The sequence below is a fragment of the Pongo abelii genome, chromosome X (assembly GCF_028885655.2).
Source record: "Pongo abelii isolate AG06213 chromosome X, NHGRI_mPonAbe1-v2.0_pri, whole genome shotgun sequence".
NCBI classification, from domain to species: Eukaryota; Metazoa; Chordata; class Mammalia; order Primates; family Hominidae; genus Pongo; species Pongo abelii.
The window spans coordinates 48,859,883-48,875,435 of NC_072008.2; the positions used below are offsets into that span (position 1 = coordinate 48,859,883).

The 15,553-nt window shown below is 45.1% G+C and overlaps 1 protein-coding gene and 1 pseudogene across 2 annotated transcripts; one reads left to right on the plus strand and one right to left on the minus strand.

Moving 5' to 3' along the window:
* Positions 1-1,972: 1,972 nt before the first annotated feature.
* Positions 1,973-12,347, minus strand: LOC100445071 (protein SSX3). Of its 2 annotated transcripts, XM_054544214.1 has the most exons (9): positions 12,292-12,334; positions 10,831-10,919; positions 10,283-10,397; positions 9,660-9,755; positions 7,774-7,823; positions 5,500-5,635; positions 3,895-3,972; positions 3,029-3,133; positions 1,973-2,566 (listed from the first exon to the last, which is right to left on the minus strand). In XM_054544214.1, exons 2-8 carry the CDS (start codon positions 10,897-10,899, stop codon positions 3,033-3,035), a joined length of 645 nt encoding a protein of 214 aa, XP_054400189.1. In that variant the 5' UTR covers positions 10,900-10,919; positions 12,292-12,334; the 3' UTR covers positions 1,973-2,566; positions 3,029-3,032. The 2 variants fall into 2 exon arrangements, with proteins under 2 accessions (XP_054400189.1, XP_054400190.1); XM_054544215.1 differs by lacking the exon at positions 3,895-3,972 and having other exon boundaries at positions 12,292-12,347.
* On the plus strand, positions 12,263-15,124 carry LOC100446208 (ornithine aminotransferase, mitochondrial-like; annotated as a pseudogene).
* The last annotated feature ends 429 nt before the right edge of the window (positions 15,125-15,553 follow it).

Consider the following 15,553-nt stretch of genomic DNA (forward strand, 5'->3'; position numbering starts at 1 on the left):
CTCACAATCTTCCAGCCACCCTTCCTTGCACCTGTCTTGTGGGCTGGGGGACCCCACTTACGGATCCCAACATCCCAGGGAGAAAGAAAAATCAAATCCTTCAGTATCTCTTTTAGGGTATCCTCTCCTCTATTTGCATGGAGGATAAGGCTCTCGATATCTAGTATCGGAATGTTACATTTGTGTAATACAGAACTATATTGGGATAAAATAGAATTTGTTTCCTCTGAGACACAGGTAGAGGTACGTCCACACTGACCTGGGTGGCAGCCACCTCTTCCTGCAGTGCCAGGCAGGGCATGCTCACACATCTGGGGAACCTCTACTGCTCCTGGAGCTCCACAACCTCCTTCCTGGCACCCTCTCCCTCTGGTGACTGTGACAGCCCACATGTGGCTTTGTGTCTCCCCTGCTTCTTTGCCTGCCACTCTTCTGCCCACCCTGCATATCTCTGTCTCCCACTGTCCCCGCTGTGACCACGACTGCCTGTCCCTCCCTGCACTCTCTCTCCCCTAGGGCTCCTTGTCTTCGGTAAGTGAACCCACAGCCTTCACATTGTGATTGGGGACAGAACCCGGGGCTTGTTCAATTCCCCCTCCCTCCACCACACACACCTTTCCTCCTTAATGTTTCTGAAGTCAGTGAGCTCCAAACTCAGCTCCTCCACCACACACACCTTTCCTCCTTAATGTTTCTGAAGTCAGTGAGCTCCAAACTCAGCTCCTCCTGCACCTGCCAGCTGTAGGACCTGTGACAAGATGCCTACCATCTGTCTGGGACTTCATCTCTCATCTATTATATTGGCATAATGATGACAGTGTCCTCCTTCAAAGGCTGGGGAGAACCAGAAGGCCAAGGTAATGGGCCATGGACGGTCAAAACTGCTCCAATCCTGCCTCCACCTGGGTCTGGTGTTTCAAGTCCATTATGTGTGAATGGAGCTTTGATGTCTTCATTCACACACAATGGTTTGTTCTAAAATAGACTCCCCTCTGCCCTTCCCTTCCCCACAACTGTTTCCCCTCCACACCGTGCAATGGTACATGTGAGAAAGAACTGTCCCATTCCCAAATCTTCGTTCCCACCCCAGCCCCCAGGCCCCTGGTTGGTGAGACCCTTGATGGGCAGTCTCATGCTTCTGTCCAGGGCACTTTCGCACCGATTGCTCCCCTGCATGGAGACTAAATGGACTCTTCTATTCCCTGGCCATCACAGGGTCTACAGTGCACGCATCTTCCTCATTCCTTCATGTTCCCCAGATGACGATTTCATCTGTATCTCCTTCCACATACTCCCAAATGGACCGTCCCAGATCTTGAACCCGAAAATCATTCAGAGAGCAAAGGCCAAGATGCCTAAACACCTGCTGCAGAATCCTGCTCCAGGACTGAAATGTATAGTCTCTATCAAAATAAAAACTGGGGGCCGGACATGGTGGCTCACTGCTGTAATCCTAGTACTTTAGGAAGCCAAGGTGGGAGGATCGCTTTGGCCCAGGACTTTGAGACCAGCCTGGGTAACGGAGCGAGACTTTCTTGACAAAACCTAAAAAAATTAGTGGATCATGATGGTGCATGTGTGTAGTCACAGCTTCTCTGGAGGCTGAGGAGGGAGGATTGCTTGAGCCCAGGAGTTCAAGGCTGCATTGAGCTATGATCGTGCCACTGCACTGCAGCCTGGACAGAGCAAGACCCCCATCTCTAGAAGAAACAAACAAACAAACAAAACCCAACAACTGGAAGCATCCTCCTCTAGAATGGGGGTCAGGAACTTCTGTCTGCCTTGTTCCCTGATGTCGCTCCAGCACCTAGAACAGCGCTCAGCACGAGGACGCACTCATTAGGGTTTTGTTGAATAAATGACTCCCTTGACACAGCAATTCCACTTCTAAGAATCTTTCCTAAAGAAATATTCACACACGTGCACAGAGCTGTGTGCACAATAATGAGAGGAGCAAACAACTGGGGAACATTTGCAAAAGTTTATTAACTATCAGTAACTGATACAGGGGAATCAGATGAGGGGAGTACATGCAGAACAGGAAACAGAATGAGGGGGGCTTGACCAGGACGCATGGCAATGGAGAAAAGCAGATTGGAGATGCTTATACTGGTACTTGGGGTGTGTGTGTGTGTGTGTGTGTGTGTGTGTGGTGTGGTTTGTGTGTGTGTGTAAATGCAGAGGAAAAAATCTGAAATTAAACACTCAGAACGGCCCTCAGTAGTCACATCTGGGGAGAGAGGAGGGTAGTGCTGTTCTATGCAGAGATACCTGACAATACTTGTTTTCTGAGGTAGGTGCATGGATACACAAACCGAAATATGCGTTAAGCATGTCTTGCTCATCAATGAAAACGTTAATATCTAACAGAATGACACAGTGTAAGAAAATACAGCATAAATGCTAACTTCGAACTCTTTTCACACTAAGAAAAATGACGCTCAACTTTTCACTGTTGTGAACACTTGCTATACACCTGATGACGAGGGGTCCGCAGCCATGCCCATGTTCGTGAAAGGTCACCACGTTCTGCTTCTCATCATGGGCATGTGTCATACCCCTGAGGCTGAGGCAAGAAGAGAGAAGAAAGGTAAGTGGCAGTGAGTTCCCACCCTGTGACAACTCAATCTCAACTCCTCCTGACCTGCAGACCCTGCACACTCCGATTCTGCCCTACCTCAGGACCTGGACACGCTTTCCACGGTTCCTCAAAGTGAACCCTCTGTTCATGCCACAGTGACTTCCTTGCCTGGGTTATCAATTCCTAGGCTAGAGGAAGGTGTGGCCCGCATATCAGGGCTGACCTGGGGTTTGGGAACGCACAGCATCCTGGGTAGGGAGGATCCCTGGATATACAGGGCAGGGAGTAGAAAGAGCATGGGAAATCTCATCATTCAGCCTCAATGCTGTACACTAGAAAATTGTAAGAAGGGAATGATTTGGGGAGCAAGTGACAGATAGGATACCAGTATCATAACAGAATAGCACATCTGCAGGGATGTGGGGGATGAGCCGAAGGTTCTCTTACTGAGTTACTCGTCATCTTCCTCAGGATCGCTGATCTCTTCATAAATCACCAGCTGCTTTCTCTCACGCAGTCTGTGGGTCCAGGCATGTTTCCCCCTTTTGGGTCCTATGATGGAGAATAGTTGCAAAGTGAGGGTTGGGTAGGTTGCAGAGTGTTAGGCTCTGTTTACTCAAAAAAAGGAGATGGCTGCTTCCTCCCAAGTGCCCATGGGCCTTCTTTATCCAGTTTTTCACATTCTCTGGCTTAGAGAGGCTGAGACCTTAGACCCACACCAATATAGGCCAAATGCCAATTAAAGTTTTAGCTTCTGGCTCCTTCCCTTCTCAGGCTTAGATTCCCAACCTCTTCACTTACGGGAACATTCACCCATACCTCCTTTCATCCAGCACTATTTGTTAAGGCCATACAGGCATACCTTGTTTTGTTGCACCTCATGTTCATACTGCTTCGCAGATGCTGCAATTTTTTTTTTGGAAATTCTCACCAATTTTACACTTTTCCATTATTATTATATCTGTTATAGTGATCTGTGATCAGTGAACTTTGATATTATTACTATAATTGTTTTTATTGTTTTTTAGTGTTTTAAAATAATTTCTGTTCTTTATTTTGTAGGTACAAAGTGGGTGTATATTTTTATGGGGTACATGAGATGCTTTGATACAGGCATGCAATGCGTAATAATCACATCATGGAAAACAGGGTATCCATCCTCAAGCATTTATCCTTGCCTTACAAACAATCCATTTACACTCTTTTAGTTTTTTTAATGTACAATTAAGTTATTATTGACTATAATCACCCTGCTGTAATTATTTTTGGGGTACCATGAACTGCACCCATAGAAGTTGACAAACTTAATCGACCAATGTTGTATGTGTTCTGACTGCTCCACCGATGAGCTGTTCCGCGTCTCTCTTCCTTTTCTTGGACCTCCCTATTTCCTGAGACACAGCAATACTGAAATGAGGATTATTAACAACCTTACAATGGCCGTTAAGTGTTCAAATGAAAGAAAGAGTCCCATGTCTCTCACTTTAAATCACAAGCTGGAAATGGCTAAGCTTAGTGAGGAAGCATGCTGAAAGCCAAGACAGGATGAAAGCTCAGACTCTTGCACCAAACAGCCAAGCTGTGAATGCAAAGGAAAAGTTCTTGAAGGAAATAATAGTATATAATGCAAAGGAAAAGTTCTTGAAGGAAATAATAATACTAATACTCCAGTGAACACACGAATAAGAAAGCAAAACTACCTTACTGCTCAAATAGAGGAAGTTTGAGTGGTCAGGATAAAACATGAAACCAGCCACAACATTCCCTTAAGCCAAAGTCTAATTCAGAGCAACACCCAAACTCTCTTCCAGTCCATGAAAGCTGAGGGAGGTGAAGAAGCTGCAGGAGAAACGTATGAAGCTAGCAGAGGTTGGTTCATGAGGTTTAAGGAATGATGCCGTTTCCATAACATAAAAGTGCAAGGTGAAGCAGCAAACCCTGATGGAGAAGCTGCAGCAAGTTATCTGGGAGATCTAGCTAAGATCACTGATGAAGGTGGCTACACGAAACAACAGATTTTCAATGTAGATAAAATAGCCTTCTATTGGAAGGAGATGTCGTCTAGGACTTTCATAGCTAGAGAGGATTGATTTCAACTTTGAAAGAAGTTCTACGGTGGGTAAAATGCTATCCAATAGCATCACATACTACAGAGAAATCCCTCATGAAAGGGAGAGCTAATCGATGTGGCAAATTTCATTGTTGCGTTCTTTTAAGAAACTGCCACAGCCACTCCAATCTTCAGCAACCACCACCTTGATCAGCCAGCAGCCATCAACACCGAGGCAAGACCCTCCACCAGCAAAAAGAGTGTGACTCACTGAAGGCTCAGAAGATTGTTAGCATTTTTTAAAATGAATTATTTTAAAATTAAGGTATATACATTTTTAGACATAACGCTATTGCACACTTAGTACACTGCAGTATAGTGTAAATGTAATGTTTTTATGCACTGCAAAACAAAAAAAAAATGTGTGTGACTCACTTTATTGCAGTGGTCTGGAACAGAACCTGCAATATCTCTGAAGTACACCTGTATTGGGTAACAGGCATTGAGCTGAGTAAGATATGATCCCAGGTAATCACAGATAGAATTGCTTGAGCACCTTTCATGTCAACAGGCCTTCTAGATTAAATTTAATGCCTCCAAACAATTTATTCTTTATTTCCATCTTATGGACTAGGAATCTGGAGCTGAGAAAATCTGAAAGACTTGCCCAAGACACGTGGTTTTTTCTATGGGTGACAAATCAAGTCTGTCTCTGGAAGTCATGTCTAACATCTCATCTGAAGCTGGGCGAGCTCCTCAGCCCAGCCTGGACCCAGGGTTATCTGGGATCAATGCCACACACCCAGTCCACACACCTGAACATCGCCAAGGAAGCCAGAGGGATTGATCCTGACTTGCTTCGTCTTACCAGATATCGTGTTAATCTTCCCAGAGGTAGTTGGTTTTCCCGGGGAGCACAGCTGTTTCCCATCGTTTTGTGGGCCAGATGCTTCTGGCACTCCCTTCGAAACATTTCCTTCCTCTGCTGGCTTCTTGGGCATGATCTTTATAATGTGAAGGTCACAGATAAATAGTATCAGTGACATTTCTATAGTGCTTTAGAGCTTACAAAGGGTCTTCACATGCATTAGCTTATTCAATGTTCTCAACAACGTTGGGAGAGTTACACATGCCTAAATTAGGAGAAACCTGGGAGGGGAGGTTAGAAGGGAAAGGAATGGCCTAAGTGAATATGGTTTCCAGGGATAGAATGCTTATCTTCCCACTCTTTTAGGACTGACATTCTTGCAAACAGCAAAAATCTCCATGTAATTGAGAGTGTGATATACAGATGATTTGGAGAAGAGTAGCATTCTAATAATTCACAAGGTCTACAGAGGGAACAGGTTCTGTAAAATACAAGGGATCCCATATAAGCTTGTAGACAGCTGCTGGGAGAGTAAATGTAAAAACATAGGGAGGCGACAAAACACTGCTGGGAAAGATGGTGTGGGGAGATGAATACAAGGAAGGGAGAGGGAAATAAATGGTTTGCTGAAATTAATCTAGGCAGCAAACAAAGCAGTACCAGATATGATGTACTACCCTACCAAGGCACCAATTGAATGTGGAATTAAGTGAGGTGGTACCCATACCAATTCTGGTTGCATTGGGATGTGTCACTCACCAACAATCTTAAACTACTTTTTTTTTCTTTTTTTCTTTTTTTTTTTTTTTTTTTTAGGCAGCAAACAAAGCAGTACCAGATATGACGTACTATCCTACCAAGGCACCAATTGAATGTGGAATTAAGTGAGGTGGTACCCATACCAATTCTGGTTGCATTGGGATGAGTCACTCACCAACAATCTTAAGCTACTTTTTTTTTTTCTTTTTTTTTCTTTTTTTTTTGAGACGGAGTCTCGCTGTGTCAGCAGACTGGGGAGCCGTAGCAGGATATCGGCTCAAGGCAACATCTGACTCCCGCGTTTAAGCGATTCTCCTTCCTTAGCCTCCAGAGTATCTGGGACTACAGGCAGGCACTACCACACCCCACTAAGTTTTGTATTTTTAGTAGAGACGACGTTTCACCATGTTGGCCAGAATGGTCTTGATCTCTTGACCTCGTGATCTGCCCGCCTCAGCCTCCCAAAGTGCTGGGATTACTATCGTGAGCCACCGCGCCCGGCCCTTAAGCTACTTTTAATTCAGCTTCCTCCCTTATGAAATAGTGAACCATACATGTAAAATAGGCTACAGGAAAGTCCTCTCTGAGCTTGTAAACACTCTTTAAATGTAGTAATAATAACAATTAATAACTTTCACAATCCTTCTTTGAATTCAGTCTCCACACTGGCAACCCAACTCCCAGATCCCTTTACCCTCCAAACCAGAGTTGAATCTGCACTTGTGGGATCACTCATTCAGGGGCCTCCGAGGGATCCCCTGGGCTGGGACTGGGGCTTCTCAGATGCCCCAGGTGCAGACAAGGCACTCAAGGAGCTCACAGTAGGGAGGGGCCAGCAATCAAAGCGATTCCTAAGCCATGCAAGTGGCCCCAGTAACAGATCAGAGGCCAGTTGGTCCTTCCTGTTGTGAGAGTGGGTGTCTCAATGGAAGCACCAGTAGGCCCTATGGGGTGAAGCCCTAGTGAGCAACATCTGAACTTCATAAACAAATGCAAACGTGAATGAGCTTTAAATAGCTTGGAGCTCTGGATTAGACTACCACTGCCACTGCGCCCCAGGAAAATTCTTTAATATCTCTGTACCCTGATAGCCTCATTTTATTATTATGTTGCTGATAACTATGATTCTTTGCTTCCATTTCATGGACCAGGAATCTGGAGCTCAGAGAACTTAGAAGATTTGTGTCAAGTCACATGGCTTTCATACGGATGAAAACTAAAGTGTTTGACTCATTATTATTCGGAGATAATAGAAACAATGTCTTCTTAAGGATTAAATAAATTAATCCATGTGAACTGCTTGAAATAGTATCTGGCATCACTATGAAAACAAAAGAGGTATTAACAATCACAACTGTTGGTACTATCAAGCCGTCGGTGCTACATCGGGTGTTGTGATAGACATGGGGAGAAGAAGGCAGTGAGGACATTTTTGATATTCTCCCACTCTTACCAGTGTTCACATCCGTGGAGGGACAAAGGTTCTCTGGTCCTTTAGATTTGAGAGATACTCACCTTCGGGAAGATTCCCTGGAGCCTGCCGAAAGTCATCTGAGGACGTTCAACTGCAAGAGAATACATCAGAATTTTTCGTTGTTGGTAAAGGTTTCCAAACTCTAGAGAGACTTCTGTCACATCAGGGTATTCTGCAACAGAGGGTTATGAGTCCACTCATTGTTGAGGAGTTATTTCAGATTTGCTTCTGAATTATGTTTAGTCATGGTTGATGCATTTATCTGTGGCATCAATTCAGAATTTTCCATCTCATGGTTTATCACATGGGGACTAAACCTCATCACAGTCTCATCTTATTCCTTTACATATCTTCTACTTTTTCCCAAATAATTAAATTGATTGGTTAGGAATCTGAACTGTATCCACTCAAGATGTGCAACAACCGAAAATCATTGTACACTTCCAATGGGTGAATCTTATGGTATGTGAATTAAGCTGTTAAATGTGTGATGAACCATCGATGATTTAGTCCAGTGGCTCTGAAATATTTTCAGTATAAAGACACTCCTTTAACATCAAAAACTTGGCAGATACTCAAGCACTGGCTTTTCAGATCTCTTATAGTGACTGTGGGAGATTGTAGAATCTGGCCTGTTTAGTTGGGGAGTAATAGGTCTATTGGAGACGGTTTGGACATTCTGACCTTGTCTTATAATTATATTGTCAGAGTAGAAGAGCAAGTAAACACATATGACCCCTTTATATTCCTGAAATGCACAAAGATCTCTACCCAACAACCTGTCTTTTTTTCACCCTATGTTATCTCTGCTCTCTGACAAGTGGGAAAGCTGTGTGATGGATAAGGGATCACTCTTTCAAACTCTCTTCCAAGCTCATCACGGAGAATCGGGGTTCTTTGGGAATGAGAAGACTATTTGGTTTTGATAAAATACAGAGAAACCGCGATCTTTATTACATAATGTGTTCATTACCCTCACTCCTAAGATACCTATCCAATACCTACATGCTGTTAATGAAACAAACTCTGGAAGTTTTTGGTGGATCTACAGTTTTAACACTTTCTTTTTTTTTTCTCACTTGTAACATTTTCTTAACTGTCCTTTGATTCATTAACAGTGCTTAGGAAGAACAACATGTCATTTAAAAAAGAAATTTCAAACACACAGAAAAGTATGGGGAATAATATTGAGTCCAGTCGGATCTCAATATTACTCCACAGCTATGTTAGGTCTGATTTATTTATTCAGTATATTAGAAATACTGCAAACAGGCCAGGCGGGGTAGCTCACACTTGTAATCCCAGTACTTTGGGAGGCTGAGGCGGGTGGATCACCTGAGGTCAGGAAGTTTGAGACCAGCCTGGCCAACATGGTGAAACCCTGTCTCTACCATAAATTAAAAAATGAGCTGAGTGTGGGGGCACGTGCCTGTAACCCCAGCTACTCCGGAGGCTGAGGCAGGAGAATCACTTGAACCCAGGAGGTGAAAGTTGGAGTGAGCTGAGATTGCCTTATTGCACTCCAGCCTGGCCGAGAAGAGTGAAACTCCATCTCAAAAACAAAAACAAACAAAACACACTATCGACAAGTCACAGCTGAAGCTGTGTGTGCAGCACTCAGCAATCCCTGCCCTCCCTCCCTCCCCCACTTACAGCCAGTCACCTTAATTTGATGGCTTTTTATTCACATTCATGTTTGTATACATTTACCATTTACTTATTATCCATAAAAATATATATTCTTCTTTTGCAAGTTTTAAAATTTTATATGAATGACCTCCATAGTTAACTTTCTGCATCCAATTTTTTTTTCACTCAGCCCTGATGTGTATGAGGTAACAAATGCCTGAGGATCTTTCCCAGGTAGCTGAGCTGAAAAGCAATTGGGCTTGGGGAGACCCTTTCCAGCCCCTTCCCATCTACTCACCCTCATTCCCACAGTTAGGGTCATTATCAAAATCATTCCCCTGGAAGTCTGCGGTCCGTTTATTATGCATGAAAGGTGGGAGGGTGGCCTTGAAACCTAGAAAGAAGCAAAATGTTTATTCCTTAAGAGACAAGCTTGGGCCTGGTATGGTGGCTCATGTCTGTAGTACCAACACTTTGGGAGGCTGAGGCTGGAGGACTGCTTGAGGCCAGGAATTCAAGGCTGCAGTAAGCTATGATTGCACTACTGCCCTCTAGCCTAGGTGACAGAGACTGACTCAAAAAAAAAAAAAAAAAAGGGAAAAGCCGAGAGAAGGTAGGGTGGGTGTGTGTGGGGTGGGGGTAGGGGGGTTGCCGGGATGCCACAGAGACAGTTGGGCTCATCAGAACAGAAGCCTAAGGGAGAGAAACGTGCAGGATCCAGGTACGAGCTCCACTGTGGCCAGTCCCTGCCCTCAGCCCTGACAGGATACAGAAGAGCAGAAAACACAGAAGCTGCCTTGCGATTTTTCCCTGCACAAAAGGAAAATGTGAGGTACTTTCTGCAGCCTAAGAAGTAGCCAAAGCAGGAAAAGGGATGCTCATGTGTCCCCAGACTTGTCTGTACCTAGAACTTTCTGTTACCTAGTTTAGTCATGGCCTCATACTTTCTCTTCATATACACATAGACGATTTTCTCCGAGGCTTTCATCTTTTCCCACTCTTCCTTAGAGAAGTATTTGGCAATACCATCGAAGGCCTAGGAAAAAAAAAAGGAATTCTGGCAGTACTCAGCTAGGCATGTCTGCCATTCAGCTGGAGCCGCTTCCTGTGTGCTAGATCTGGGAAGTGGGGATGATAGTCCTTCCTGGTTGATGCCATGGCTAACTGACAGAACATGGGGACCTTCCCTAGCTTCTCCCCTGCCACACAGTAGGGCTTTAATGCTGCTGGCTGGCTCTCTTCCCACCTTCCAGAATGCACTGAGAGTCACCAAATGTAGTGCACGGTCACAGACTTGTCGCCAGGGGTGCTAGGTGATGACAGAGCGAGGGTGGGAGGCTCCCAAGGGTCCAGATCTCCCCCGAGACCCTGCTCCTTGTTTCCAGTATCTCTGTCCTCCCCTCCTCAGAAACCTGGTCACCCCACACTGTCCCCTGGGCCACTACTCTGCTCCCTCCAGGTCACCTCACCTTTTGTATCTTCTCTGGTATTTGAGCACCAACCGTGGATCTCTTTGCAAAGGTGTCATCTCCATTCATAGCACCGGGAGTAGCCTGACCTGCAAGAGAAACAGATTGAGACTTTCCAGCTGCAGGACCTTTGGTCTTGTGGAGGGAGAAATCAGTGAAGGCCGGCCACACTCAGTCACCTGGAATCAGGTGCTGCATTTCTCCATCCGGGGCTTATCTCTCCCTGAGTAAGGACATGGGGAGAAATCAGATGAAAACAGGGAACCAGGGGTCTCTGGGAGAAGTACTGATAGGGGATGACAGGTTTCCTATGGGCAAAGCAGCCTTGAGTCTTTGGGAGGGGGTTGGCTAATGTTGTTAGTAGTTTCCCTGGATCTAAGCTTACCCTGAAAGATGTACAGACCCTTGTTGGGGAGGCATGGACATGATTGTGTAATTTTATTCAGTGGGGGCATGCTGACACCCCCACTCAATAAATAAAGTAAGGGAAGTTAGTCCCAGAGATAACGTGATCTCTTTGTTGACGGATCTGATCAGGCAGAGGGATGGGGGGTTCTGTTCTGTTGAAGAGAAATGTGTATCGCTAATATAAACGTGTTCAGAGGCTATTACTGGGTGATTTGTAAATTATTAGAAGGAAGAGAGCTAGAATTTCTGAGACTACAAGAGCCCACCATCACTTAGAGAGAATGTGGGGCATTTCAAGTTGCAGCAATCAGCCAGGCACAGTGGCTCACGCCTGTAATCCCAGCATTTTGGGAGGCCGAGGCGTGCAGGTCGCTTGAGCCCAGGAGGTCGAGACCAGGCTGGGAAACACAGCAAAACCCCCATCTACAAAATATACAAAAAGTTAGTTGGGGTTGGTGGAGCAGGCCTGTACCATCCCAGCACTTTGGAAGGCCAAGGTGGGCGGATCGCCTTAGCCCAGGAGCTTGAGACCAGGCTCACAAACGTAGCAAAACCATCTCTACTAAAACAAACAAACAAACAAAATTTAGCAGAAGCGGGGTGGTGCGTGCCTGTAGTCCCAAGGCCTAGGCGAGAGGATCACTTGAGCCCAGGAGGAAAGATTTGAGTGAGCTTTTTTTTTTTTTCAGACAGGGTCTCGCTCTGTTGCCCAGTCGGGAGTGCACTGGCGTGATCATGGCTCACTGCAACCTCGGCCTCTTGGGTTCAGGCGATCCACCAGCTGTGGCTTCCAAAAGTGCAGGGATTACAAGTGTAAGCCACCACGCCCAGCCCAAATTTCTTAAGTTACTACAGAGTTCCTAGGAAAAATCCCATACCTGAAAAAGTTAGAAACTGACAGGAAAGATTTGAGATGGCGGTTAGAAACTGACAGGAAAGATTTAAGATGGCGGCCTGCCTCATATACACTCCTTATTAAAACTAGATAGCAAATGCCCCGCGGAGGAGGGGAGGGGTAGGAAGAATGGGAAAAGAAAATCAGTGTATGCTTACTCTGATTTTGGAAGAATCGAAAGAGAAAATCAGACCGTGTGTACTCTGAGTATGGAAGAATCGAAAGAGAGAGAAAGTCAGAGCATGCGTACTCTGAACTTAAAGTAGCCAATCCCAGGGGATGTTTTAGGCGGGAAAATTAGAGCCTCCACCCCCACTTTGAGAAGGTTCTGTCCCTGGAGCCTGGACTGGTAGAAGCCACATCCGCTTCACTTGTTCCGCCTACTGTTCTGACTTCTAATTGGCCAGATGGAGTTCACTAACTGCCCTGATTGGTCCATCATCCTTGGGCAGTGACATTGCAGAATAATGTCTCCTCCTCCAGCCACACTTTGTCGCCACTGCGAAAAAGTGGGTGGTCCTCAAGAGCCGTCAGATTTTGATCTTTCTGAAGACAGTTCCTGGATCTTGGGTTAAAAATCTAGATTCTAGTCTGAACTGTGGGAAGAAAAAAATAGTCAATCTGTGATTTTTCTACTTGAAAGACACGTTTTCCAAACTAGCATATTTGTGGAGGTTTGCTATACTTAGTCGTGGAGTTCATTCTTCAGTGGCTTCTATATCTGTTGCCACTGAAAAAACAGTCCAAGGCCCTCCAACCTCTGCTTACATTTTTGGAAGGGAATCTAAGTATGGTGCGCACAATTACCATCCTTTACCTGTAGCCCTGGAGAGAGGAAAATGTATTTACTTATGGGATGTGATTGTGATATTGGTTACATCTGCCTTGGCCAATCCTCCCGCCTCAGTCTCGGGACTACAGGTGCGAACCACGCCACCCCCACTAATATTTTTTATTTTTTGATTTTTTAATAGAGAAGGTTTCACTGTGTTGGCCAGGCTGGTCTTGACGTCCTGGGCTCAAGCGATCCTCCCACCTCGGCCTCGAGACTACAGGCATTCACCACCCTGCCCACGCTTTTTTTTTTTTTTTTTTTTTTAAGTAGAAACCAGGTTTTGCTATGTTGGCCAGGCTGGTCTCATCGTCCTGGGCTCAAGGGATCCTTCCGCCACGGCCTCGAGACTACAGGCATGCACCACCCTGCCTACGCATTTTTTTTTTTTTTTTTTTTTAGTAGAAACCATGTTTCCCTATGTTGGCCAGGCTGGCATCAAGCTCCTGGGCTCAAGGGATCCTCCCGCCTCAGGACTACAGCCATGCACCACCCTGCCCAAGCTATTTTTTGTTTTGTTTTGTTTCGTTTTAGTAGAAACCGGGTTTCGATATGTTGCCCTGGCTGGCCTCAATCTCTTAGGCTCAGATGATGCTTCCACCTCGGCCTCAGGACTATAGGCATGTGCCATTCTGCCCTGCTCATTTTTATTTTATTTATTTTTTTATTTTCATTTTTTTTTAGGAAAGGCAGGCTTTCGCTATGTTGATCAGGCTGGTATCAAACTCCTGGGCTTAAGCAATCCTCCCACCTTGGCCTCAAAACTACAGGAGTGAGCCACCCCGCCCACGCTATTTTTTTGTTGTTCTTGTTAGTAGAAATGGGGTTTCGCTGTGTTGGCCAGGCTGGCCTCGACCTCCTAGGCTCAAGCAACCGTCCCGCCTCGGCCTGGGGACTACAGGCTCACAACACCCCGCCCCCACTAATATTTTTAATTTTTCTATTAGAGACAGTTTCTCTATGTTGTCCAGGCTGGTCTCTACCTCCGGGACTCAAGTGATTCTCCCGCCTCGGCCTTGGGACTACAGGCATGCACCACCCTGCCTTTTGCTATGTTTCCCAGGTTGGTCTTGACCTCCTGGGCTCACTCAATGATTTGAACCTGGGAAGTGGAGGTTGCATTGAGCTGAGATCACACCACTGCACTCCAGCTTGGGCGACAGAGCAAGACTGAAAAAAAAAAAGAAAGAAAGAGAGAGAGAGAGACCAGCTGAGTCTCCGTAAGAACAGTGAGCTTTGTGGTATTTTAACTTACCCTCCTCCCATCTCATGCTCCCAGCTTGGTTCTGTTCATTGCTGATGAAATACAGATAGGATTGGCCAGAACTGGTAGATGGCTGGCTGTTGATCATGAAAATGTCAGACCTCATATAGTCCTCCTTGGAAAGGCCCTTTCTAGGGGTTGATACTCTGTGTCTGCAGTGCTGTGGGACGATGGCATAATGCTGACCATTAAGCCAGAGGAACATGGGTCCACATACAGTGGCAATCCACTAGGCTGCTGAGTGACCATCGCAGCCCTTGAGGTTTTAGAAGAAGAAAATCTTGCTGAAAATGCAGAAAAAAAATGGGTATTATCTTGAGAAGTGAACCCATGAAGCTACCTTCTGATGTTGTAACTGCCATAAGACGAACAGAATTATTATTATTATTATTATTATTATTATTATTATTTGAGTCAGAGGTTCACTCTGGTTGCCCAGGATGGAGTGCAATGGTGCAATCTTGGCTCACTGCAACCTCTGCCTCCTGGGTTCAAGCAATTCTCCTGCCTCAGCCTTGAGTAGCTGGGATTACAGGCACACGCCACTATGCCCGGCTAATTTTTGTATTTTTAGTGGAGACGGGGTTTCACCATGTTGGCCAGGCTGGTCTCACACTCCTGACCTCAGGCGATCCACCCACCTCAGCCTCCCAAAGTGTTGGGATTACAGGCGTGAGCCACTGTGCCCGGGAGGAAAATAATTATTAAATGCTATTGTTATTAAAGAAACCAGAGACTGTAATGCTTGGGAGGTGTGTCTATGACTTCGAGATTATGGACTTCTGGCCAAGCCTACCCATGGTGACATCATCAGGTTTCACCTCTGCTGGTGATCAAGGAGGATGAGATTCGAGAGTCCAGTGAAATCATTAACAAGACCATCTTGTCGTTCTGAGGGTAGCAGCTGTTTTCAGTGGTCCCTGGGAGCTGGCTGGAGACAGGTGGTCCTGTAAAAGCTCTGCTCTAAATGTAGGCACATTCCACTCCCATGTGTCTTCAAAATATTTTTGTGTATATATGTTTTTTCAGTTGATACATAATAGAACAATGTTTATGAACCTGCCATTTGCTTTGTAATGTTAAGTAAGAGAATGTAATGGCATCTATATTCAGTGAAAGTGTTTTGATGTGCATGTGTACTTTATAAGGTGAAATGCATCTGTATATACAGACAGCCTTTAAATCACATCCTTCAGTATACTTTATATATATTTTTATAATTTCCTTGCTGGTATAAAGGTTTTGTGTTTAAAAAAGTTATCTCTTTTTTTATTTTTTTTTATTATTATTATAAGTTTTAGAGTACATGTGCACAATGTGCAGG